The following is a 27620-nucleotide window of genomic DNA, read 5'->3' as shown; positions in this document are numbered from 1 at the left end:
CACACTCCCTTGTGTTTGTCTGACTGGAATCAATTTTGTTTGTGGTTATTGTGAGCCTCGACATTACTGCCAGGTTATTAATAAAACTGAAATCATAACCTGCTGGCAGTATCTATTCCCATTAAATTGTTCATTACAATTTCAAAGGTTGCAAATGTTATCAAGAATGAAAATGGGGCATTGTGTGCGCCTCAAATATCTTCTTGTGCCCCTGTGTGCAGTCCTCTCCAAACAGTGGTGTCTTTAACCAAGCAATTGAGATCGGTTTAAATCCAAAAGCCTTGTCCTCAGATAGGCGAAATGTAGCACAGCAATTTTTTTCTTAAAGATCAGTTGTCTTCAGATCTCAATCCAAAATCCACTACATCGATACAATTTCACATTATTTGCATAAATTATATTGTGTGTTTGGAGACTTCTTATGCACAAATATTTAAACACGGCACCAAAAGGTACTGACATTAAACACACCATGACACATGAACAATGCTTTGCAAAGGAATATTTGACCAAAATCTGAAATGGTTTAGTGTGTAAGACGAATCAAGGAAATAAATATCAGATGACTTTATCAAAAAAATCTATAGTTTTAAACATTGTATGAAAGCCAAACCTGATATCTGGGGACAGAAATATGAACTTTCACCCCTCTGATATACCATCTACAGATGTCTTTCTTCCTGACTTCTGTTGTTGGGAAGGATCCCTCCCAGCCATATTGGAGGTATTAAGTCATTACAGAGTTATTAAGGCCCTGAATTAAGTTGTAACTACAAGTTAGTTAGAGCTTGAAATAAACTCAAATGTGGTCATATCTTAATAAAACGTGGCTGCAAAGAGCCTGTGAGATGTTTGCGCATGCAGCAGCTACTCCACTTGGACAACCACAGTTGGCACTGCCGACAGCATTATGTTTCTCAGCATTAAAAACACTGATTCTTGTGAAGCATCTATGCAGTTCTTTATTAGGGTTTGCATTGTCCCTGGCCCCTGTAAAAAAGGCTTTTACTTTTGTAACATTTGCCAAAAAGGTTCTGTTTTTCTCCCATTTCTCCCTTTTTCAGCACTGATGGCATAGTTTTGCTTCATTGTAGACGGTTTTATTGTAATGCATATATTTATGTAGCAAAAACAAAAATAACATGCCTGCATAAAGTTTATTGGGTGTTTTGTGGGGACCCTTTGTAGATTGAGCCCCCGCATAATTAGATGGCATTGTCACGGGAAAGCGAAGAAAGTGGACCCAAATGCAGACTAAGTGAGAGATGACCGAAGCTGGCAGATGATCCAAAAATGTATTTAATCCAAAAAGAAAATCGACAGCACGGAGAACACAATTAATTCCCCCTCTGGGATTAATAAAGTATTTTGAATTGAACAAGTGGCAACTGCAAGGAAATTAAATGATTTCCCGACAGAGAATAACTGAAACCAAGTGGTAGATTATACAGAAGGAGTAATGAGGGGATCTAAGACAGGTGAGTTCTAATCAGTGATAAAAGCTACGTGCAACTCAAGAAAGGAAGTAAAAGTCAACATACTAAACACAGGAAACTGCAAAGTAAAACAGGAAGTTATCAAGTTTGGTGGCAACTGAAGACCAAAGGAATGCCAGATAACAGAAAAACCCAAAACACAAGAAAACAGGACAGGCATTCCTTCATGAATTTTCACACATTAGTGACATTTTCTGATAGTTTCTCTCAGCAATGAAGACAAAAAGAGGGTAAAGCCTGATTTATGCTTCAGGCGCAAAGCCTCTGACGCTCGGACGCAGAGCCTCTGCGAGCGTCAAAATCTTGACCACTCCCCCACGCAGAGGCTCTGCGCGCGTTGTCGTGCACCTCAGAAAAATCCTGACTACGCGACAGACGCACGCAGACCACCAACGGAAGTGCGCAGACAAAAGCGGCTGTGATTGGTCCTTGGTGTGAATTTCCGGTTGTCTGTGTGGCTTCCTCCTTTGCATTTTCGCCAACTCCAATAAAAGAAGCTGTTCTTCTTCGATGTCGAGCAACTCCAGATCCATATCTTGCATACACTTTTTTTTTTTTTTTTTGAAAGATAAACACTTCCGCCGGCGCCGCCGAAGTTCTCGTCACCGCCCACCGAAATTCTCGCGAGGGGAAACTGCTGTGCGTCCCGAGAAATTCCAGACCGAGGTTGCAGAACCATAACATGAAAAGTGGTTCGCGACCAGAGCAAAGCAACACGTCAAGACGATAGACGCAGAACTATAATCTGCCCTTAACTCAACATAACAATGGTAAGAATAATCATTTGAGCAGATATTAAGAGCAAGGTCATGTCCACATTACCACAGATATTTCACCAAGCTTTCACAATTTTCATTCTCATTCTGATGCAAATGCATTTTTAGTTAGAAAATGACAAAGTTAGGTTTAGGGCATCTCAGCCTACTTCACGCATGCCAACTGTTGCTGTAACTTTACACTGAGCAACAACTCTCCTTCATTGTTGGTCTACACAAACAAATCACATTTGTGTTTCGGTTTTGACATTGCGTGAACTACTGTTGATGGTTCTAAAGTTTTCACCAAAGGAGAATCAGCTCGCTAGGCATGCTAAAAATGTTCTTTTCTTGTATTTTGATGCAACACTTATGTAGAAGTTCTCATCACCTATTAGCCTGACATGCTCATTTCAAGTATTCAAATATCAAGAGACTTTTGATATTGGCAGGGAAGCCAGAGCAACATGGGAGCACCTATGAAAAGTGTTGGCATGCATCTCTGCTACGGTAACTCTCCTTAAAGCCCCACAAAAGTGTTGTCAGAATTAACAATCAACTGGACATAGGGCTACTGTGGACCCTGTACTCTTGTAATTCCCATTCCCAAACCCAAAGCCAAGGTAGAGTGGTTCAGTAAATCTAGAGTAACTGGTGTAGAGATGAGTCAGTCTGCCATCGCAGACACTGTAGAAGGACAGTATGCCAGCAGGCCAGTCCAGATACACTGCTACTCTACCTGCGCGTGGGGGAGAAAAACCAAAATGTGTTACAACGTTGTTATGATAAGCAGAGCTCCTATCAAATTCATACCTCAAACTCCAGGACTTGTCACTGGCGCCAAAGTAACAGTCACAATAGAGTCCTCTCCTGCTGATTCCTTTATATGTTACTGCAATGTCTAAGTGCCCATCATATTCAATCTCCAAGTAACAACGACCAGTGAGTCCATTTCTACAGAGTACCTGTTTGACAGAATCAAATCTCTCTGGGTTATACTGATAAGGTTGTTTCTCGGATTTGTATGTGACATTTTTGTTGTCCTCAGACAGATGCAGGTATCTGTTTGCTGTGTTTGGGTCCAGAGTGAGTTCACATGCATCTGTTGGAGAGAACAAAACACACAAAAATAAAAATAATAACAAAACAAAAAACAGTGGTACAATGGTGAATTAACTATTTTTCCTTTTTTGTTGAGTTAAAAACAACAACAATAAATATACTTACACTTTAACAGACCATATTTTAACCTCTCCACTCCACAATGGTCCACTCTGAAATAATAAAGAACATCAGGCAAGGGTATCATTTACTTTGTAGGCGGTGACCCAGGAAGGTTGTCGGGCCCACTTGGGGGGGCAAATTCTCACTATATTTTTTTGAAAGCTATGTATCTCTAGAGTATATTTCTGTATGATAGCAAGTTGGATCTCATAGCTTTTTGATTTTACAGCCTCTTTAGTAAATGCACCATGTGTAAAAAATAACCAAAAATCGCCCAAGTTAAAATTTCACTTAAACCACTTCTGGCTGTTACACCAGCTTGCTGGAGTGGTTTAGATAACATCATTAATTAAGTTAAATATTATATTTCATAGTTCCAAAATCAAAATGGTAATTTTTTATCAATTTTCTATAATAAAATAATGAAATAATTCAATTTATACTCCCGAAGTGTACATAATTGCATCACTAATGATAAACCTAATATGAATAGCTTGTTGTACAGTTGAGGGGGCAAATTCTCACCATATTTTTCTGAAAGCTATGTATCTCTGGAGTATATTTCTGTATGATTGCAAGTTGGATCTCAAAGCTTTTTGATTTTACAGCCTCTAAGTGCACTTAATAAAAGTTGCCAAAAAGTCACCAAAAGTACAATTTCACTTAAATCACTTCTGGCTGTTACACCAGCTTGCTGGAGTGGTTTAAATATCATCATTAATTAAGTTAAATATTATATTTCATAGTTCCAAAATCAAAATGGTCATTTTTGATTAACTTCCTAAAATAAAATAATTTAGTAATGAAATGTATACTACCGGACTATACATAATTGCATCACTGCTGATAAACTTAACATTAATAGCTTTTTGTACAGTTGGAGGGACAAATTGCTGATATATTTGTCTGAAAGCTATGTATCTCTGGAGTATATTTCTGTATGATAGCAAGTTGGATGTCATAGCTTTGTGGTTTTACAGCCTCTTTAGTAAGTGCACTTAATAAAAGTCGCCAAAAATACAATTTCACTTAAATCATTTACTGACTGTTACACCAGATTGTTTGAGTGGATTAGAGATCAGCATGTTTCATTTCATAATTCTACCATAGAAATGGTCCATTTCATCAATAGTTTAAATTAAAATAATCTAATATTGTAATTTAAATCCCAAAACGTACATAATTGAACCATTGCAGTTAATATTGATGGCTTTTTGTACATTGCCGTTTTGGTTGTCATATTTTTCAACAGAAATGTTGTAATGAAATGATAATGGTAAACATAGATTGAACATACACATGACTTTTCTAGCATTATATCTCTTGTATTTTCTTAATCCCACTAAAATTCGAAATGATTGCTATCAGCATAGCAGCTGTAATTCATTGCCCGTAGTTCACTTAGTATCCTGCAATCAAAATAACGGTATATCCCCCAGTGTAGAAAAAGAACATCCCACACTTCAAGCAAACATTTCTCTCTGCCTGATTTTATGTATGATGGATCTCACACTGATTTAGTCTCCCTGTTGTGTGTTGTGTGAGTGCATAACTGCATTATTGCTGTGGCATAACATGGAAGGAAATGATCTCCAACAAAACGCCAAATGCATCATTCATTATGAGTCCACAAAGATTCATCTGTCTGATCAGCTCATTCGGCCTGTCAATTACAACTCCTGGCAAACTCTATTGGCGGCTGCAAACATAAGAAATCACGAACCCATTCTTAATCTTGCTGAAAATCTTGGGGATGGTGCTATTCCTGATGTAGCATACCATCGACAATGCCGGAGCTTGTTTACTATGAAGAGGGAACTTGACACTTTACAACATGATGAACCGGCTAGCGAACCAGGCTGTTCTAACTACAATATGGGTGGGCAGCAAGTTAAACGCCAGAGAACATCACAACATTCTAGGGTCTATGAAAAAGTCTGCATATTCTGCAAAAGGACTCGGTATACCAAACGATCAGGCACCAGAGAACCTTTGATTCAAGCAGTAGACATCAGATCTGACAGGACGCTTCGAGACATTGCCACTTGAAGACAAGACTTACATATGCTGGCAGTCACTAGTCGTGAGCTTGTTGCTGCAGAAGCACATTACCACGGGACATGCTACCGAGAATATACAAGAAAGCCAACACGTCCTCATCATGTTGAGCATAAGCAAACAAAGAAGGAAGAAATCCAGTACTTAAACTTAGAGCACAAGTCACACACAGAATTGTTTGAGTTCATTCGTGCAGAAGTGATAGTCACCAAAAGTTATTACTCTGAACAGCCTGACTAATAAACTCACTCAGCTGATGATTTCCAAGAGTGTAGACCATGTGAAGAAATCCACAAAAAAACATCTCAAAAGAAAGCTAGAGAAGGAATTTGGTAACAGCCTTCATGTCTTTCCATATGAAAATGGAAAGCTACTGGTTCTCCCTGATAGCCTGAGCATCTTTGAACTTGCTAAAATGTACCAAACTACAAAAACTGAATTGGAAATATGGAAGAAGAAATCAGTGGGTGACACAAATACCATCGACAAAGCCGCATCAATCATAAAGATGTTAATCAAGAACATGGAGAACCCAAATCACTGGCCGTACCATCCACTGAATACAAACAAAGAGGCAGTAAACATACCAGCTGAACTAAAAAGATTCTTTCAGACCCATCTGGTGAACAAAAGCACGGCCAGAGTTGATATGCGGATAGAATCTTTCAGCCAGGATCTGATCTATGCTGTAAGCAATGGACAGCATAAAACTCCAAAACATGTACTGCTAGCCTATGGAGTAAAAACTCTTACAGGCAATGTAGAGCTTATTCGGATACTAAACAGACTAGGGCATGCTATATCTTATTCTCAGTTAGAGGAGAATGATACTGCTCTTTGTCTCTAGAAACTGTCTGCAACTTCCACTTATAACATCGTGCTGCCAGAGAACATACAGCCATACATAGTTACAACATTGGCCTTTGACAACATTGACCGTCTGGAGGAGACCTTGACTGGTGGAGGAACTTCTCACAGAGTTAATGGGATAGCAGTGCAACCAAGAGTGTATGGACCCCATCCTCCTAAGAGATCACTTCCACCTGTACAGAAAACGAAGCAACGCTCAATGCTGTGGAAGAGAGATCCCTTCAGTGCTACATATCTGGAGAGCGGACTGGTCCTAATCCTATGGTTTCTCCCCCAGATGCAGACGAAGTGCACACAGAAATAATTCAAAAAGCCCAAAACAAAAATCTGCTCTGGATAATTGCTCGACAAGTAAATCCTTCTGAACAAGAAATCCTTCTGAATCCTTCTGAGCAATACAAAAAATGATTCCCTGGTGCTTTGCCTATGATCGTGTGAATTATGCTCGCTACTTACCAGTCTACTATCTACATATGTGCAAATTTCCAAGCAGCAATATGGAAAAGATGCCATGATTCTTGCTTCCTGCTTCTGAAGAGTGCAGACGTGTCTCTGCTTCCTCCTGCTGCTTATCGCTTTATTTGCTTTTAAATCATTTTACTTCTTTCCACAAGTCTTGGATATAATTTCATTCTTTTTCTTTTAAGTGAACCAAGACTTTTTAAAATCATTTTTATTCTTTTTACATCTTATCTGACGAGCCAGCGACTACAATCCTTTCAACATGCCCTGTGAAAGCTGTCGGATATATCAACAAGAAATTTGGGCGCTACAAGTAAGGATTTTTGCCTTAGAAACTGAAATGGGACTTCATGAAACGCTCCCAATGGAATCCAGTGGTTAGAAGTCCACATTTACTTCCAAAGGAAAGGGTGAAAAAACTGCTACCTCCAACTTAAAGCGAAATGATACTGTGTCTTTTCCAAGACTCTGTAAAGGCACGTATGATGGACTTGGTGCAAAGCCGAAGAATCGTCAAACTGTTGGTATCAACAGAGAATATGTAATATCACCCGGAATAAAGTTAACAAACAGATTTTTACCACTGTCAGAGCCAAATGTGACTGAGTGTAACAGACAGAGAGGCGGTACAAAGAAGCAGATGGACAGAGAAACTGTGCCGAGTGTCAAGGTCAAAGATACTCTTGTGCTTGGAGACGGAGCCATATCTAATATAAACATAAACAGAATGGTTACATGCAGCTATCCAATTGCCACTGTCTCTGACATCACAAGATTACTACCAGAGGTACTGGCAAAACACCAAGGGGTGAAACAGCTGATTGTGCACGTGGGTGCAGTGGACATCAGAGAGAATCAGTCTGAAATCTTAAAAAAGACTTTGAGAAACTGTTTGAGAGTCTTGATAAAGTGACAATACCAACATTACATTACATTACATTACGGTCATTTTGCAGACGCTTTTAACCAAAGCGACTTACAATAAGTGCGTTCAACATCGGTAGACAAAAAAACTTCAGGTCACAAGAAATCATAAGTGCATTTCCTTCCAATACCAAACAGCTAAGAGTAAAACTAGTGCTAGAGTAAGTGCGATAAGTCACCAACTGCACACCAGTCACAGCGGGGTGGGGATGCAAACCCTGGTTCGGGTAGGGGAAGAAATGAAAGAGGTAAGAAAAGCAGGAATGGGATGCAAACCCTGGTTCGGGTAGGGGGTAATGAAAATATAGAGGGTGCCAGTGGTGGAGGAAACAATAAGTGCGTAAGGAACTAGGACGGATCAGGGTAGTTTTTCTTGAAGAGGTGGGTTTTCAGCCTGCGGCGAAAGATGGGCAGCGACTCAGCTGTCCTGATATCAGTCGGGAGATCGTTCCACCATCGGGGCGCCAGAACAGAGAAAAGCCGTGACCGTGTCGATCGTGCGCCGGGACCCCTGAGTGACGGGGCAGCCAGGCGCCTGGTGGCCGCAGAGTGAAGTGGTCGGGCGGGGGTGTAGGGCTTGACCATAGCCTGGAGGTATGAAGGAGCTGTTCCTTCCACTGCCCTGTAGGCCAGCACCAGAGTCTTAAACTGGATGCGAGCAGCTACAGGGAGCCAGTGTAGAGAGCAGAGAAGGGGAGTGGTGTGGGAGAACTTGGGGAGGTTGAACACCAGACGAGCAGCAGCGTTCTGAACCAGCTCCAGAGGTCTGATGGCAGAAGCCGGGGCGCCAGCAAGGAGGGAGTTGCAGTAGTCCAGGCAGGAGATGACCAGAGCCTGGATGAGCACCTGCGCTGCCTTGTCGGTGAGGAAGGAGCGAATCCTCCGGATGTTGTAGAGGAGGAATCGGCAGGAGCGGGTCACTGATGCGATGTTTGGCGAGAACGACAGTTCGTCGTCCAGGGTCACACCCAGATTCCTCGCGGTCCGGGTTGATGTCACCACAGAGTCATCCATGGTGATGGCCAGGTCTCTGAATGGGCAGCCCTTCCCCGGGAGAAACACCAGCTCAGTCTTGTCCAGGTTGAGCTTAAGGTGGTGCATCGACATCCACCCCGAGATGTCTGCCAGGCACGCAGCAATGCGTGCTTCCACTTGGGTGTCAGAAGGGGGAAAAGACAGAATCAGCTGGGTGTCGTCTGCATAGCAGTGGTAGGAAAAGTTATGGGAGTGGATGACAGAACCAAGGGATGAAGTGTAGAGGGAGAAAAGAAGAGGACCCAGGACCGAACCTTGGGGACCGAACCAACATTCATAAGTGGACCTCTCCCAAACATCGACAGGAGGATCAACAAATTCAGCCGGCTGCTTCAGTTGAACACATGGCTGTCCAAAGTCTGTGAGTCCAGAGGACCTCATTTCATCGAGAACTTTAATCTTTTCTGGCAAAGAGATGATCTCTTTCAAAGAAAAGGCCCACACCTGAACAGAGGTGGAGTGAGACGACTGACGGATAATCTTCTCCACGCTCTGAGGCATCAGAAGGGGCCAGGGCCAGGACCAGGACCAGGACCAGGACCAGGACCGGGTCCTGTGCTGCCGCAGAGAGAGAAGACGAGCCAGAGAAGAGCTCCTGCCTCGCCACCCAAGGACCCAGCAAAGGATTCAGCCACAGCAGCCACAGCAGCACCTCCAGCATCCCGAACACAGGATTCAGCAGCTCCACCATCGCCTTCACCACGGGCCTCATCACAGGCCTGGGACCCACCTGCTGCATCTACACCCTCCAGAGATATTTCACCATCGTTCTCTTCTCCACCGTCACCCAGGAGATTTCCTGATCACCTTGAAAGCTTGGTGAAATCGGGGATTAAAATGGTTCCTCTCACGCCAAACATGGCAAGATCAAGAATTCTATCCTCAAAGAAGCATCGAGAGCCCCTCTCCCTCCCCAGCCTACTCCATCGACCAAAGCCCCCCCAGCTTGGCCCCCACCACAGGTGCCCACAGCTGTCATTTCCAACAGCGTCAATGCTGTTGTCTAGGACACTAAGGGCCTCTGTGTTGGTAAACACCATCTCAACCAGAGGTCCAAGGATGGAGTGAAGAGAGGGACAATCAGACTGTCCAATCAGAGAAATCTTATCCATATCCCTTGCAAGAACACAGCATCCAGTTCAACTATAACTAATCTCAAACACGCAGTACTCAATGTCAGATCTTTAAGTAACAAATCATTCTTAATTAATAGTTTTATTTCCTCTCACAATCTTGATTTTATGTTTTTAACTGAGACGTGGCTCGACAAAAACACAGCAAATGCAGTCCTGATTGAGTCTAGTCCACCTCACTTCAATTTTGTGTCTGAAACACGAGAAAACCAGAGGGGTGGGGGTGTTTGTGCCATGTTCAGGGACAATATACCCACCCACAAGTTGTCATTTGGGTTTTTTTCATCATTTGAGTATGTGTTATTCAAAATGGAGATAAAACAATCTTCCATACTTTATTCACCATTTATAAACCACCACAGAATTGTTTTATTGATGATTTTACTGAACTACTTTCAATTGTGTGCACTGCTTTTGACTGTTTAGTCATAACAGGGGACTTGAATGTGCATGTGGACGTAGCGCATAACAAGGAAGCTAAAGAGCTCACTGCTGTCCTTGAAATTTTTGGTCTAACTCAGCATGTGACTGAGTCCACCCACAACAGAGGGCACACTCTAGATGTGCTCATTTCAAGGGGTGTTGTTATTTCAAACGTGAATGTCGTTGATGTTGCTTTATCTGATCATTTCTGTGTTTCCTTCGACCTATCTACTTTACCCAAAACACCAGCTGGGTCTGCAGTTGTTCGGGGAAGACTCATAAATGACAGAACAGGGACACAGTTTATGGAAATGATTAGGTTTGAGAACACCCTGTGTTCTGATGTTGATGATCTGTTGAACTCTTACACATCAAGTCTCTTAAATGTTTTGGATACCATTGCTCCTGTCAAGGTTAGAATGGTTAAAAGTAGGCAAAGGGCGCCATGGAGGAAAGAAGAGTCGGTCAAGGCACAGAAAAGGGAGTGCCGGAGAGCCGAACAGAAATGGCACAAGTCAAAGCTCCAGGTTCATTATGAGACTTACAAAGAAAAGCTATGTGTGTTCAACCAGACTTTGCGTAGAACAAGGGAGAGTTATTTTTCTGAAATCATCAAAAACTGCAGTAACAACTCTCGTGTCCTGTTTGCTACAGTAAACAGATTAACAAACCCTCCAGTTTCACTGCCCTTAGAACTCATTTCTTCATCTAAGTGTAATGAGTTTGCAACATTCTTTAATGACAAAGTTCAAGGCATTAAAAATGCAATAATTTCCACAACACAAATAACTACTCTGCAGCCAGCTAGACACCTAGAGCTGACACATTTCACACCTGTTACTGACAAAACAGTCGAAGAGACCATCTGCAGTCTGAGTTCATCAATGTGCTGCCTTGATGAGTTGCCCACTAGATTCCTAAAGTCTGTGCTGAGCAGTTTGTTACCACAACTTGCTCATCTAGTCAACATCTCACTCCAGACTGGAACATTTCCAAAGGCCTTAAAAACTGCTGTCATTAAGCCTCTTCTAAAGAAGAGCAATCTTGATGCCACAGTACTGAACAACTACCGGCCCATATCAAACCTGCCATTCTTAGGCAAAGTCCTAGAAAAAGTTGTATACCAACAGCTTAGTGACTTTCTCCTGTCTAACAATGCTTTTGATACTTTCCAATCAGGCTTTAGGCCCCACCACAGCACTGAGACAGCTCTGATCAAGGTGACAAATGACATCCGCCTGAACACAGATGCAAGTAGAGTCACAGTCTTAGTTCTGCTGGACCTGAGTGCTGCCTTTGACACAGTTGACCATGCGATCTTATTACAGAGGTTAGAAGACTGGGTGGGAATCTCTGGTCGTGCTTTAAACTGGTTCAAGTCCTATCTGGAGGACAGGAAATATTTTGTTGAAATTGGTAACTGTGTCTCAGACCAAATGGCTATGACCTGTGGGGTTCCCCAGGGGTCAATCCTGGGACCCGTATTGTTCAATCTGTACATGCTTCCACTAGGCCAGCTAATACGCAGCTATAATGTGTCCTACCACAATTATGCAGATGACACTCAGATCTACGTGTCACTGACGGCAGGAGAACACGGGCCTGTAGATACACTGTGTCGCTGCATCGAACAGATCAGTGTGTGGATGCAAAACAATTTCCTCCAGCTAAACTCAGACAAAACTGAAATCATTGTCTGTGGCCCACAGAAACAAAGAGAAAGTGTTATCAGTCACCTTGAGACTCTCTCTCTAAAACCTAACTATCAAGTTAGAAATCTCGGGGTAATATTGGACTCAGACCTGAACTTTAACAGCCACATTAAATCTGTAACATCAGCAGCTTTTTACCATCTAAAAAACATTGCCAGAATCAAAGGAATAGTGTCTAAACCAGACTTAGAGAGACTGATCCATGCGTTTGTCTCCAGCAGGTTAGACTACTGTACCGGCCTGCTCACTGGGCTCTCTAAACGGGCTATAAGACAGCTGCAGTACATCCAGAACGCTGCTGCTCGAGTCCTGACTAGAACCAGGAAATACGACCATATTAGTCCAGTGCTCAGGTCTCTGCACTGGCTTCCTGTCGCTCAGAGAATAGACTTTAAAACAGCTCTGCTTGTGTATAAGTCTCTTCATGGTCACGCGCCAAAGTACATCTCTGACATGTTAGAGCCATATGAACCAACTCGGGCTCTGAGAACCTCAGGGAGGGGTCTCCTGCTGGTGCCCAGAGTCAGGACTAAACAAGGTGAGGCTGCGTTTCAGTTTTATGCTCCTAAAATCTGGAACAGTCTTCCAGAAGATGTGAGACAGGCCTCAACTCTGACAATGTTTAAATCCAGGCTGAAAACAGTTCTATTTAGCTGTGCATATGACACCTGAAAGTATTTTATCTGCACTCTTCACTTTTTAATTAATTAATGATTATTTTAATGGGTTTTAAATTTCTTTCTTTTTTAATTTCTTTCTTTTATTTTTTTTATTCCTTTTTAATGGTTTTATTGCCTTCTTGTGATTTTATGTAGCTGTAAAGCACTTTGAATTGCCCTGTGTATGAATTGTGCTCTATAAATAAAATTGCCTTGCCTTGCCTTGCCTTCAAACACATCCTCAGACTCCCAGTCCAGTAGGTAAAGGTTGGAAGCTTGAAGATGGCAGACTGGTGATTGATTGGATGGATGGACCTGCCGCTCCTCAAGCTGTGCTGGATTTGCTGTCTTGCAAATGTAGCCGATCTTGCAAGTTGCCATCTTGTGAGTGTCTGATGTATGGCCTGAAATGTACTGACATGTGTCGTCTAATGGATTGTACTAACCAGCCTAACACAGACCACTGTGAACCAGAATACACTGAAGATGATGATTATGATGATGACTTTGGGGAATAGAGATTATTCCGCCTATATTTAAGTTCTTGTACAAAGTTATGAATATATTTGCTCTGATTTATGTGTTCATTTAAGCTAAATGCTGTTGGAGAGATCAAATATATAAATCATATGTTAATGCATTTTGATTGAACTTATTTCCATGCAATACTATTTTATTTGTGAAAATATTTTCCTTGATGTGTTCTGACAGACGTTCCATTTCTGTTTCTATTGAGCTTAAAGGGATATGCCACCCCCAGGCCAAATTAAGTGTATCCCCGCATTCCCGAGACATAAATAAGTGTGTGGGAGCGTTTTCCTGGCGACCCAGGCATTGTCCGAATCTCACAGCACTGACCACTGCTTGGTTGCGCATAATACATACATGCTAGCGTCGCCAGCGTCGCCAATCGAAATATTTCGCCCAACGTGAATTAATTTACTTGATTTACCTTCTAATTACTGTGTGAGTGGTGTACTTTCACATCGAGTGCAAATGACTGTGTAAATCTACACGGAAGGTTTGGTTTGCTCATGTCGGTTTGGGAACTAGTTTCCAGTTTCTAGATTTTTTCTTTTTCTTGTTTGTGTATGGTTTTGTCAGTGTCCTGCATTTCTTGCCATTGTGTTTGGGCTTATCATTTTCAACTGTGGGCTCAAATAAATGGTTATTAGTTTAATATAACTTACGTAATGTTTTACTCTGTTTTATTTATGTGTGATTTATCAACTAAAATATGAACAGTGTGTGTTAAATGAATCTCTGAGGTGTAATTCAGAGTGGGGGCTCGAGAGCACAACCTTAGAAAGCACAGCAGTCATCAGTAAACATTTCTACTGTTTACCCCAGGCCTCTGGTAAAGTGAGTAATCATCTCTAGACCGTAAATAGCTTAACGCCATACAATGCTGATGAGCAGGTTGGTTACACATGTGTTTTTTTTTTTACATTTTAAAGGTGCACTGTGTAATAGTTTAGAAGTTTATTTCCAGAATTCATGCTGCCCATTCATAAATGTTACCTTTTTCACAAATACTTGCTACCACCATCAAATTCTAAGTATTCATTATGACTGGGAAAATTGCACTTTTCATACATGAAAAGGTGGATCATGTCCATATCCGCCATTTTGAATTACCAGAAATAATAATTTTAGCTGCAAAAATTACTGCACTTTGGTCATACAAGTAAATATAAGTTTATTACTTGATAAATATTTATGAAAAGATCAAATTTGGCAATAGGCATCACAGTTTCAATGAGCAGCATAGTTGCAATAGGTCTACTCTGGCCAATCCTAGTGCACCTTTCAATATGAAGTCTGTAATGGATTTCACTGACTTACAAAAGTAAAACTTTTTGTAATGTACACTTATTGAATTTAATTATTCAAATGTCAACTCCCTGGTGAAAGATTAACATTAATCCACAACATTATGACACAATGCTACTGCAGTATATGGCTCTAAAATCTAAAATTACTAGAAAATTAGCTGAAAATTACTAGAAAATCTTCATATTTCTCCACTATTGTTGATACAATCTTCATATAATTAATATATATGTGTCTGCCAACATCAGTGACAACATTTAAAATGGTAATTATTCTGTTTGGGACCTTCTATAGCCTCTTACTAGTGGTTAATCTAAGAAAGTCACTTTTAAGAAAATCGTTTTTTTTCTCTGGGACAGGTAATCTTTGAAGGGCTGTAAAATCAAAAAGCTATGAGATCCAACTTGCTATCATACAGAAATATACTCTAGAGATACATAGGTTTCAGAAAAATATAGTGAGAATTTGCCCCCCCCAAGTGGGCCCGACAACCCCCTTTTGGGCTCGTGGCTCACGGCCTATTGGTCCTGGTTTGCAGATAGATGATACACACAATACAATAAATCTTTAGAAAGTACAGGCCTGAACTGCTAAGAAGGATCTGTGGTGTTATGGTGTAAGTGTGCAGCCTACTGACCAGTTGTTTCTCTTGGAAAAAAGAGAAGATATTAGTGCCTGAATAGTGAAGGGGTTTCTTCTCTTTCCTCTAAACCCTTTAGCTTTCTCTAATTAGAACTGACATGAGACTTAAGAGGATTGTTCTGTTTATTTCACAGAGAGACTCATATAAAGCAAAGTTGTTTTTTTTACGATGAATATAAAATCATTCAATAAAAAGATTTTCTTGCTGTATTTTTGTTCTTTTGACATCATCATCACACTGTCCTCGCTAAAATGCTTTTCAATATATCTTTGAATGTTCATTACCTTTGGTGGTATTGACATGTACCTATCAACATGCCAATATCACTTCTTTTACATGAATGTGCACATAGATATAGTCAGAGAACCTGTGTTTATCTTGATATCTTATTTTACTCTGTGGCCCGTACTTTAGAGTTTCCAGCCTGTACTGGGGTTCATCCAGTAGAGTAGAGAGTAACATCACTCCAGTGTCTCCTGGATGGTTGTAGCTCAGGTCCAGCTCTTTGAGATGGGAGGGGTTGGAGCTCAGAGCCACAGCCAGAGAAGAACAGCCATCTTCTGTGACCAGGCAGCCTGACAGACTGTTGATATCAATGCACATTCATTTAGACGGTTAGTTAATTACTGTTGTGTTAAGTCTCTAGAACAGAGAAAAGAAATGATAAAACAGTACAAGCAGTCATGAGCTCACACACAGTGTAGGAGCCTAAAGCTGAACTTGAAGTGGCATCCATTCTGACCTGAGAGTTTCCAGAAAACATTGTGGACTTTCAAGTCCAACAGAGAGCTGCTTCACTCCTGAGTCCCACAGGTCATTGTCACTTAAGTCCAACTCTTTCAGACGAGATGTCTTGGAGCTGAGCACTGAGGCCAGAGGTTTACAGCTTCTCTGTGACAGCTTACAGTTACTCAACCTGGAGAAAAGCAAGTGAAATTGATTGAGAGCCTGTACAATAGTCATGTACTAGACGTTGCTCATACTTTATTTTTAGATTCTTAACAAAATTAATCTTTAGATAAATCTATAAATACTTGATTTTTTCAATTTTAAAGGTAAGTCACCCAAGTGTGTTCAGGTTACAGTGTGGACTCTCAAGTCCAGCAGAAAGAAGTATGACTCCAGAATCCTGCAGGTTGTTGTTGCTCAGGTTCAGCTCTTTCAGTCTGGAGGGGGAGGTCTGAGAGGCCAGAACTGAGGCCAGAATTTGACAGCTCTTTTCTTCCAGGTTACAAAAACTCAGCCTGAGGACAAATGGTTCATAAAACAAAAAGTTTCAAATTAGTATTTCAACTGTAAATTAATTTACTTCATCCACATTTAGATTGATTGTTTTAATTTTTCACCATTTGTTACATTTTCAAGATGATTCAAGACTCATTTATTCATTAAAGAGCAGAAATCATCTATTGGCATTTTCCAGTTAGTATCAAGTCAACAGTAACAAAGTTTTTGGATAGGTACCTAAACCTAACCAAAGACAGACCGGAAAAGAAATATAAACTTAAACCTGAACCTATACAAACAAGTAACACTGAAGATTCCACTCGGGAATCAAATCCAGACTAAAAGTCTTACATTTGTGTTGCTTCATCACCGTCCTGTCGGCATCCAAGAGTTGACAGAAAGAAAAAGTTTTTACCAAAGACATATCTTTTTAGATTAGATTATTATCATTATCATTTTACATTGGCTGACAATTTGCTTTCACGCTTGGATGTCCTGTGCCTGAGGTTAGAAATATGACTTGCTAAGGCAAATTATCTTTGAACATTTATGTTGCCTACTGCCTATGTGTATTTAGATAAAGAATTAATTCAAAGGTCTGATTAAAATTGAAAAGAAATCATAACATTCTCTTTCAAAGGTCTAAAAAGAACTTCAGGGTTCATCATTTGAATTAAGGTTGAACACTTTCATGCACTGTCAGTGGATCTTTGTTCTTCTTTTACCAAACTTCTGAAATACCTAAAGAGAATAACCATCCAACAAGATCAACCAAAAATCTCAATTTACACATACACCCTACGAAAAATGAAGAAATAAAAAAAAAAAAACACATCAATTTAACTAGAGCAGTCTCCACAAGAAAAAAAAATCTGAAGATCCCAGACAAGCCCCAGTTTATTTTGGAACACTCTTTTCAGTATGGGGGTGCAAAGACATTTAAGTGTATTCCCACACAAAAATCCCACCATCCAGATGCTGTTCAGTAAACTGAAAAAGTAAGAAAGGCCACCTAACCTGAGTGTTTCCAGCTGACAGTTTGGACTCTCAAGACCGCTGCTGAAAACCAGCACTCCTGAATCCTGCAAGGTGTTCATACTCAGGTCCAAGTGTCTCACACTGGAGTTCTGGGAGCTGAGGAAGAAGGCCACATCATCACAGCAGAACCATGTCAGCCTACAGCAAATCAATCTGAAAAGAGCAAGAAAGAAAAGCAAACATCAGCCTTACCATGGATTGCTTTCTATATCACAATTTATGTGTTGGTGTTATGGGATGTAAACATGGTTACCTGAGAGTTTCAAGTTTACTTTGTGGAGTCCCCAATGCCACAGAAAGCGGTTTTATGACTTCGTTACACAGCGTATTGTTGGAAAGATCCAACTCTCTAAGACTGGTAAACCCGCAGCTGAGGAGTGAGGACAGAGCTCTCACATGCGAAAGTCTCAGCTCAACTCTCTCTGGTTCACAGCCACACAGCCTGAAGAAGAAGAAAAGTTGATGCAAAAAGATAAATGGACTGTCTAATGGAACATTGCTCTGTAAATATTCCTCCTCAAACCCTTTTTTAAAATGATCTCTTTTCATTCTCCATTAAATCATTATAATTATGACCTGACAATGCTCTAAGAAGTGATAGAATTCACTTCTCAACATCTTTAGATAACTCACATTCACAAATTTAATTTAAAGGTATTTAACTGTGACAAAATCAAATCAAAAAATTATTAAATGTGTTAAACAGACCTGAGAGTTTTCAATCTACAGTCTGGATTCTTCAAGCCATCTACGAGAATCTGGAGTCCTGCATCGACATGGTTGTAACTCAAGTCCAGCTCTCTCAGATTAGAGCGTTGCAAGCTGAAAACTGATGCCAGATCTTTGCAGCTTGTCTCAGACAGCTTACAGCCACAAACACTGATAATGGAGGGGGGGGGAAAGAAAAAAGAACAATAACCTAAAAGTATAATATTTACAATATGTAATACGCACAGTAAGTTGTGTACTCACAGAGATAGACTGGAGGCTCGGACGAGTGGCAGCAACAGATGAAGTTTCTCCTCCGAAATAGAGAATTTCTTCATGTTAAACACATCCAGCTCATTGTTTGATGACAGTAAGACTAAGACTAGCGCTGACCACTGAGAAGGGGACAGGTCTTTTGAGGACAGACTTACTGAACTCAGGTACATTTGGATCTCGTCCACAAGAGAATGATCCTGAAGTTCATTCAAACAGTGGAATAGGTTGAAGCATCGCTCTGGAGAGGGGTTCTCCCTGATCTTTTCTTTGATGTATTGTATTGTCTCTTGACTGCACTGTAAGCTATTACCTGATAGTTTCAATAAGCTTTGAAGATGTACTTGATTAGTCTGCAATGATAAACCAAGGAGGAAGCGGATAAACAAGTCCAGCTGTCCAGTTGGGCTCTGTAAAGCCTCGTCTGTAGCAGTCTGGTACATTGGTTTTACTGAAGAGTGGTCTGGAGTGACTGCAGCTCTTTGACAGGCTGATTGTTCCTCAGAAAAGAGGTCGACACCAGAGCTGATGGATGACACGTTGACATGAACAGCTGCCAGAAATTCCTGAATGCTCAAATGAGCAAAACTGAAAAGTTTCTTCTGGTTCGGCCCAAACTCTACTTTAAAGATGTTTGAGAACACATCTGAGAACAGCGAAGCTGCTCTGATAGTTATGCCGCACTCTTTAAGATCTGTTTCACAGAATATCATGTTTCCTTTCTTTAGCTGCTCAAAAGCAAGTTTTCCTAGCGATAGAATACTCTTCTCTGTGTTCCAGAGAGTTGTCTCACCCTCCTCAGTCGCCAATTTAGACTGAACCACAAGGAAGCGCAAATACATCTCAGTCAGAGTTTTGGGCAGCTCTCCTCTTTCGCTTGTTTTCAACATGTCCTCCAGAACTGTAGCAGTGAGCCGACAGACAACTGGAATGTGGCACATTGTGTGGAGGCTCCGTGATGCGCTAATATGAGAGATCATTTTTCTGGCCAGCTTTTTGTTGTGGAGTCTCCTCGTGAAGAACTCCTCCTTCTGTGGATCAGTGAAGCCTCTCACTTCTGTCACCATGTCAATGTACCCTGGAGGGATTTGATGGGCTGCCTCTGATGTTGTGGTTATCCAGATGCGAGAAGCAGGAAACAGTTTCCCCATGATGAGGTTTGTGAGCAAAACATCCACTGACGCTGAATCAGTTGCATCAGTCAAGATCTCATTGTTGTGGAAGTCTAAAGGGAGTCGGCACTCGTTAAGACCATCAAGGATAAACATAATCTGGAGTTTATCTAAGGTGCAGTTTTCAGCTTCTTTGATATCAGCAAAGAAGTGATGAAGAAGTTCCACCCAGCTGAATTCTCTGCCCTTCAGAAGATTCAGTTCTCGGAAAGTGAATGGAAACAGAAATACTACATTGTTTGCAACTTTGTCTTCAGACCAATCCAGAGCTAATTTTTGTGTCATTACTGTTTTCCCAATACCAGACACACCGCTTGTCATTGTTATTCTCAATACAGGTTCACTGAATATGGTTTTGAAGAGTTCTTCTGTACTTTTGTGAGATGCAGTGCATTCAGATGACTTTTCCACTATTATATCAGGTTCAATGTAGGACTCATTCATCAGAACTTGCTTCATGGACTTAGTGGGTCCCTCAAACAAATTTTGAAACCTTTTTTTCAGGCTGGATTTCAGTTTATCCTGGCAGATAGCAAGAGTTTCTGAAAGGATAAACAAAAGATCACAATAAGAAGAGTATGCCACTGGATTAAAACAAACAAACATTTCATGTACAAATGAAGGTATCGTTGTATGTATGTATGTATGCACTCATCTATGTATGTATGTAAGCATGTTGTATGTTTTGTGGATGTATTTTTGTACTCATCTATGTATGTATGTATATACATATTTATGTACAGGATGTACTCACACATGTACGTATGTACTCATATACTAGTGACAGTACTCATAAGCATTAGTAATTTTATCTATGTAAGTACTAATTTGTGTATGTATGTATTCATCCTAGTATGTATGTATGTATGTACAGTATGTACTCATCTATGTGTGCATGAGTGTGCATGCGTGTGTGTGTGTGTGTGTGTGTGTGTGTGTGCGTTCTACTTTATACTCAAAACATATATTGCTGGGAACTGAAGGACATGTAGTGTTAACTTCATGATAACGTCAACTAAGTCATTTGGAGAAGATATTCTCATATTTTGGTGAAGGAAATGTTTTTCCAGAACAAACTTATTTTTTCCCAATTTACTGCCGACTCAGTAGAGCAGTTATCTTACAACTCACTCTGAATCACCTAATTTCTGACAATATTAGACACTTTATAGTTAGAAGTCATGTAGATGCAACTGGGATTTACCCAAGTAAAAGAGTGAACCACGGACCTTTTCCCAATAGCACAGCAATGGATAGATAAGAGAAGGTGACACTTCACCTGCAAGGACGTCATACTGCTCTCCATTGCAGTTAACCTACATTCAGGTTCTTTTGTCCACCTCCTTGTTTAGGACTTGTGAACTATAGACATTATCTCGGCAATTAGAATAAACTTAATGCTTGTACTGGCAGTGGCATCAATACGTTGAATTTGAAAACAATTCTTAAAGCTCTTTGCAGCACTTTAAGATGTGTTTATTTTCTTTCTTTGAGCTTTCTAAAACTACTACCTGCCTTAATTTGTTGATTCACCTCTGAAATCTGATATATTTCCCCTCATATGTCCCCCAGATTTCCAGAGACATTTTCCAGAATTGCCAGATTGCCAGTCTGAGACGGGGTAGGACCTACAAATATTGTCTTGCATGGTAGATGGATGGCTTGATGCACAGAACAGTAAGAGCAGCCAGTTACATAGCAGCTGGTATATTTTTGCCTTGACAAGTATAATTTATACATTAACTGTAGCAAATTCAGTACTTCCATTATTTTTCTATATGTATTTCCATAGCTTACCTTTTGATGCTGGGTTCATATTCAACAAACGCTGCACCAAATCATTCTTTTTCATCAACTTCAAAACGTTAATGGTCACTTCCACTGCATTTTTGCTGTACGTTTCTATGAGTTCTGACACTGTGTTCATCCTGTCTGCGTTCTCCAGTTTGCATCTTGGGATCGCTGGGAACTCTTTCAAGATCTCTTTCTGCTGCAGAATCCACTGGAACTTCCGAAACTCCTCCTCTGCTAAATCTTCCAATATTCCCAACAAGTCCAAACACTCTGCCATCTTTTCTTCTGCATGACAAAACAATTTTTTTAAAGTTAAAGTTACCAATAAAATAAGAAAATAAACAAGCCATTTTAATGCAAAACACTTAAGGACACTCATAACATATAGACACGTATCATATTTGATACATGTACACAGCCTTTACACTTTTTTTTCCATACAAGGGAGCTCACAAATTGGCTCAAACCTGATTGAGAGTTTAAAGCTGTCATCCACTGTCAGCTTGTGTTGAAATCATTCTAGAAAATAAAAGAAAAAAGAGCAGAGAAAAGAAATTGGTAAAATGGATGCCAAAAAAATTGAATGTTCGACATGGAATATGAATGTTCATGGAATATGTGACCTCTAGTGGTCATGCAAGACACTGCATGGGAAGGGTGAAAATGGCCTTCATGGCAGCATGACTGCATTGTAAAAATGATGTTATTCAGCCCTAACTATGATTATATTGTAACCCTATCAAAGTAGTTTTGAATTCCAGCCCCAAGATCACAGGTCACCAGTCCATCACAGGACCAACAGTGAGATGCTCAAAATCAATGCAACAGTCAAATTAAAATAAAAAATTAACTTAATTTATGTCTTTGGACTGTGAGAGGAAGCTGAAGTACCCGGAGAGAACCAAAGTATGCAAAACATACCACCTGATGACCCCAGTGACATGTTGGTCAGCACTGTTCACTGATCTATATAGGGATTATAGGGAATTATTCAATCATTCAATGGAGTCTGGTCCATTTTTTTTCTTGTGTTTACCTTGAATTACATGCAAACTCCACATAAAAAGGCCCCAGCTGAACTTTGAACCAGTAACCTTGCTGTGAGGCAGACATGCAAATGGCACCAACTTGCAGTCCTCCCTCCATCCTGCCATTCTCAATTCATCCACCAGATGCTCTCAGACTCTAATTCAACTGTCACACACTTACTTGCCATTGATTTCCAGTGCAACAGAATGAATGCATTTAATACAGTTTTTTTTACAGTTGTTTAGATATTGATGCAAACCTCCTAAAGTTTAATCTGAGACATGGTGTTATGGCTCCCAGTGTCTAAGATCAGTGTAACAGGAACGTTCCCTGTTCGAGCAGGTGAAAGAGAGAAAGTGGAGACAGACGTTTTCCGTTTCTCTCCCAGATTGCCTCTAACCAAAGGTTGCTCCCAGTACAACCCGAGGTAAACAAAAGCACATTAACCCACAATTTGTAAAAATAAACCATGAATCAGTTTTCATCACATAAAAGTGGTAATCCTACTTTATCTGTTATTTTATCTCTAATTAGATGTGATGAAGCAGAGACCCTGAAGAAAAACAGTTTATCTGTCCAATATGCCAGATTAGGATTAAAGTCAATGTTTCTTAAACAGAAATGTTTAGTTAGAATTCAGAATGGCTTATGAGTGTTGAGGAGGAACTTTGGAATGTTGACACAATACAGAAAGATGTAGCTTTCTGACATTTTATTAAAAAAATGTTTTTATGAAACTCTGAGTGATCACTGGCCCATGTCTCCTCCCAGATAGCATGCGGATGTGGGCCACTTGAGGCAACGATCCGGGACTGTAGGCATTCTTCTGGCCCGGACAAAACAGATGTGAGCCTAAAGTGGCCATGTAGTAAATGCTACATTTGGGCCAAATATTACAAAACGGATACGGCCCAGTTTTGGCTGATATATGCCAAGTTAGCAACGACTAATCCGGGTGTGAGCCTAAAGTGGCCCACAAATGAAGAAACATACTTGGCCCACCTTTGTTGAAACATATTTGGGCCAGTTTTGGCAGAAATACGGCAAGTGAGCATCAAGTAATCCGGATGTGAGCCTAAAGTGGCCCACATATAAAGAAACACACTTGACCCACCTTTGTTGAAACATATTTGGGCCAGTTTTGGCCGAAATACGGCAAGTGAGCATCAAGTAATCCGGATGTGAGCCTAAAGTGGCCCACAAATGAAGAAACATACTTGGTCCACCTTTGTTGAAACATATTTGGGCCAGTTTTGGCCAAAATATGGCAAATAAGAAAAGAGTAATCCGGATGTGAGCCTAAAGTGGCCCACATATAAACTTGGCCCAACTTTGTTGAAACTATGGGTAAAAGTGGGTTTACTGTGAGCTGGGCAAACCCACTCTTATTCCACAAAAAAAACTGCAAGTTTTACCTGAAGAGAAGTTACACTGTTGTTTTTTTTCACTACCACGCCCCTTGGTGTGATTTGTTCCAAATTTGCGGGGCGTTTGGAACACGACGGTTAACATTTGAATCGGTCAACGCAACTCTGATTGGCTGAGGCAGCACTTCATCGTGACCCAGCTACCTTGCAGAAGAAACTGGCCGCATTCAGCCTACTGGGATCCACAGAAAAGTTGAAGGTAAGTTTGGCTCAGCTTATTTAATTTTATGTGTGAGATGTGTTAGCTTTGTTTCTCTTAAACTATACAAACCTGCTGTGTCTACAAGTGGCATTGTACCTCTTCAGATAGGGTTAGCTGAAATTGGCTGATTGGCTAATTAGTTGAAATGTAATTACTTTTCAAAACGACCATAGTGCTGTAAGCTTGATGCTGCGACCAAAATACAGCCACGAGTGAGGTTGATGCCATTTTTAAAAAAGAAACACTGCTTGTTCTATGTTCATTAGTATGAGTCTGAAGTTGTTCCCAGACCGCTGGGACTGGAGGGTTTGCTTTCTTTTGTTTTTGCGACCGAGGACTTTCGTTGTGTTAGCTTAGCATGCTATGTTATTGATGCACATGTCCGGGAACTTTTTTTTCTGTTCGGTTATGATTAAGCAATATCGAAACCTTATCAAAAAACAATCCGATTGAACTGTAACTGTACAGAGATGTTGAGGAGTGTTCTAAAGTAAAGGTTGTATGGTTTGTACATCTGTGGGTAACAAAACTCTTCATGCACAGCAAAAATGAAGCTCAGTTGGGACACCTCGGGTGAAAAATAAAGAAACCACAGTACACTGATTTCACTTACTGAAATTGATTATTTAGTCTAAACATTTTCTCTAAAACTGTGGTTAATACAGCCTTTTTTTTTCTCTTTTTTTTTCCCCCCTGAGATTACTACTTTGAGTGTCATCGGTGGGGTTCACATTAAAGATGCGGTCTGGAGGATCATGAGATACTGCTGGCCAAGCAGCTCAACTGGCGGGGCGTAAATGGAAAAACGGCTTTCCACAGCCTCCAAATAAAAGATGTCATTACTGGTAAGTGTTACTTGTGTTATATTTCATTGTGATGCGTTTTATGAATGGGTTAGGGTTTTCCTTTTCTTTCATGATTCTGATTAGTTGCTAGGGGTGCTGAAATTAATCATAATCGCTTTATCAATATGTGGATGATTATGCATCAGTGTGGTAGCAGACAACATTCTATTCTGTTGCAATATAATGGCATTGCTTGTTGATTAATCAATCAGTTCATAAGGTGAAGGGCAGTTTTCCTCCAATTTTAGTAATGGGCTGGTCATGGGCATGGCTAAACTGTTTTCAAACTACATTCATCATTGCTGCCCAACTATGGACAGGATATAGCATGCCATGCATTTCTCACCATTGTGTGTAATCTGTCAAATGTTACTGTTTTCTCATTTTTTAGGAACGGTCAGAAACAACCAACTAACTGCCACTGACCAGGAGGTGGAGGCCTACATAAAAAGGTGGCTTCATCTAGCCGGAGACCGGGATGGTGGGAGGAGAGAAGGCGTTCCTCACAGCACACACGTAAGTCGGCTTCGATACCTATTTTGCAATATGTGATGCTGTTCCGACAGCAGAAATCAAGATGAAGCTGCCAGCATGTGTGCGGGGTGTATGCAGCTCCTGAGTTTAATTTCAATATATTCCAAAATATCAAAAGCAAAAAATCACCTTTAACATAAACATGATTTATTACTGTAACTTAAATGTTAAGGTTAAATGTGAAGTTTGTCTGAGTGTTTGAAGCTGCTTTACTCCAGTTCACATTGCCTGTTACCCAACTTTCATTGTCTGAACAGAATGAGGTTGAGCAAGCAGATATTGGGTTTAGCTTCAGATTAATTGTAATTAAAAACAGACTAGGTTTTGAAGTTTTCTAAGGCATGAACACAATATTATAATAACTTTATATCATTTCACACAGCCTTTTTTGTTTATCCTGATGAGGTTTTGTGTTTTGCAATTCACTGCCACCTTATACTGAATATACTTTACTGAATCAACTAAATTTGTTCTTTTGTGTATTTCTTAAAGGGACGGAAGAGGGATTTGGATTTTTGTAGGTCGCCAACTCTTTTTCCTTTAATTTTTTTTTTTTCTTTTCTTTTTTTTTGCCATTATGTTTTAAAATAAAAAATCACACCCACTTCTCGTGTTTGGTCATTTCTTCAGTTTCCTCATCATTGACGCCAAGATGAGTCCCACTGCATGCCACCATTCAAACGGTATCTGGGGTTACCATAATGGCATGTAGCCACAAATTGAGACCATTCTGTTTTTTCATATTTGACATACTATTTTGTTGTGACTCCCCAAGTGTGCAGGTTAGTCAAGGTCATAGTGTGTAAACCAGTTCTGACCAGAATTAAAGTGTACAGTGGCCCACATCCGGTTGAGTGCTGGTTTATTTTGGCTGACATCTGGCATTGTGATGGCTTGGTTGTGGCCCACTTCTGGCAAACATGAGCGGACCGCCCAAGTGCCATCATTCCATGCCGTGTGTGGGCCGGATACGGGCCAAAAGAGTTTTGCTATCTGGGCTTTCTTTTCTGTTTCAGTTCCAGCTCTATAATTCTTTTAAAATTGCATTATTTGATTATATTTGTGACTCATTTGTCGCCTTCTTAAATGACATACTCTGTGAGACAAACAAATCTTGCCCTACATTTTAGCTGGTTGAAGGAGCCACCTTATATATTAGTTATTTCAGTTTGCTTAATAAGAAGCTGCTCAGTTACACAGTGCTAAACAACATATAAACATACCTTCAAATGTCACCCAGGAACAATAAAATGCCACTGTACTTCTTCCCATTGAGGTCCAAGAGCAGCTAATGGCAGCAGAGCAAGTTGGTTAATATTCAATATGTTTGTCATGACCACACCAAGGAATATTTTTGAGCGTTGGCAGTGCATACCTTTAAAACCTGTTAAATAAATACTTCACTGTAAATCTATCTGTAGACTTGAGTGGTGCCTCTTTGGAGTTTGTGTCAGTTAGTAATTACACCAGTATTCAAAGCAAGTGTCCTTAAAAAAGCAATTGTCATCTATTAACCAGTTATAAGTATGGACTAGATAAAACTGAAATGTATAGGTGGTTCTGTAAAATTTCATCCTCTGTTTAAGTGACTACAGTTTATTCATATATTACCAACTCGTAAAAAAAGTAATCTCAAGTCACTTTATACATTAAGTAAAGAAGTTCATTTAACAGAACCCAACAGTCTTCATAAAAGGCTGATTCATGAAAATAAAAGAAGTAACCTAGATAAGGAAACTAACAGATTGCATCTAATCATTGATACGGTTAGACTAAAAGAAGAACTCGCCTTCAACTGGAAGCGACTTTCAGCGTAACCAGACATTTCATCTTTTCCTCTTCCTCCACCAGTTGGAGATGTGAAAGAACAGTTCAGTGAGACAGTGATATCTGCTCTCGGAATGAAAAAAGACAGACACAAAGTTAATCCAGGGCTCCGAACCGGTTCAAGGAACGAAAACGAAAACCGAAAACGAACGGAATTTTACGAGGAACGGAAACGGAAACGAAATGGTCTTCAACTGAAACGTTATTCTGAAATCCACAAAACCGGTTAATAACGGTTTTTTTTTCGTTCTCTATATATTTTATAAAATTTCACAAAAGCGTAGCCTTTTTCAGGGGGAAAAAAAGACTACTTCCGG

General features: G+C 40.3%; 1 protein-coding gene across 4 annotated transcripts; it reads right to left on the bottom strand.

The window, feature by feature from the left end:
• Window positions 1–1281: 1281 nt before the first annotated feature.
• On the bottom strand, window positions 1282–27620 carry LOC142372621 (NACHT, LRR and PYD domains-containing protein 3-like). 4 transcript variants are annotated; one of them, XM_075455577.1, is made up of 14 exons: window positions 27266–27620; window positions 26700–26764; window positions 21907–21958; window positions 21443–21724; window positions 18465–20187; window positions 18201–18371; window positions 17746–17934; window positions 17472–17645; window positions 16292–16471; window positions 15970–16143; window positions 15637–15810; window positions 3479–3525; window positions 3065–3353; window positions 2903–2990 (listed from the first exon to the last, which is right to left on the bottom strand). In XM_075455577.1, exons 3-14 carry the CDS (start codon window positions 21929–21931, stop codon window positions 2987–2989), a joined length of 3432 nt encoding a protein of 1143 aa, XP_075311692.1. In that variant the 5' UTR covers window positions 21932–21958; window positions 26700–26764; window positions 27266–27620; the 3' UTR covers window positions 2903–2986. The 4 variants fall into 4 exon arrangements, with proteins under 4 accessions (XP_075311689.1, XP_075311691.1, XP_075311690.1 ...); XM_075455574.1 differs by having other exon boundaries at window positions 1282–3353; XM_075455576.1 differs by having other exon boundaries at window positions 1282–3353; window positions 17472–17588.

Source organism: Odontesthes bonariensis, chromosome 22, assembly GCF_027942865.1.
Source record: "Odontesthes bonariensis isolate fOdoBon6 chromosome 22, fOdoBon6.hap1, whole genome shotgun sequence".
Taxonomy (NCBI): domain Eukaryota; kingdom Metazoa; phylum Chordata; class Actinopteri; order Atheriniformes; family Atherinopsidae; genus Odontesthes; species Odontesthes bonariensis.
The sequence above is the reverse complement of the archived record's forward strand: the minus strand, read 5'-3'. Positions and strand labels throughout refer to the sequence as shown.

Excerpts from the sequence above, each read along its gene's own strand:
- LOC142372621 (XM_075455574.1), bottom strand. The coding sequence starts at position 21,931 with ATGACAGCTTTAAACTCTCAATCAG. Across the intron at positions 17,935-18,200 it reads TGTAGATTGAAAACTCTCAG|GCTGTGTGGCTGTGAACCAG; the intron begins GTCTGTTTAACA and ends CTTCTTCTTCAG. Across the intron at positions 3,354-3,478 it reads AAAATATGGTCTGTTAAAGT|ATGCATGTGAACTCACTCTG; the intron begins GTAAGTATATTT and ends TCTCTCCAACAG.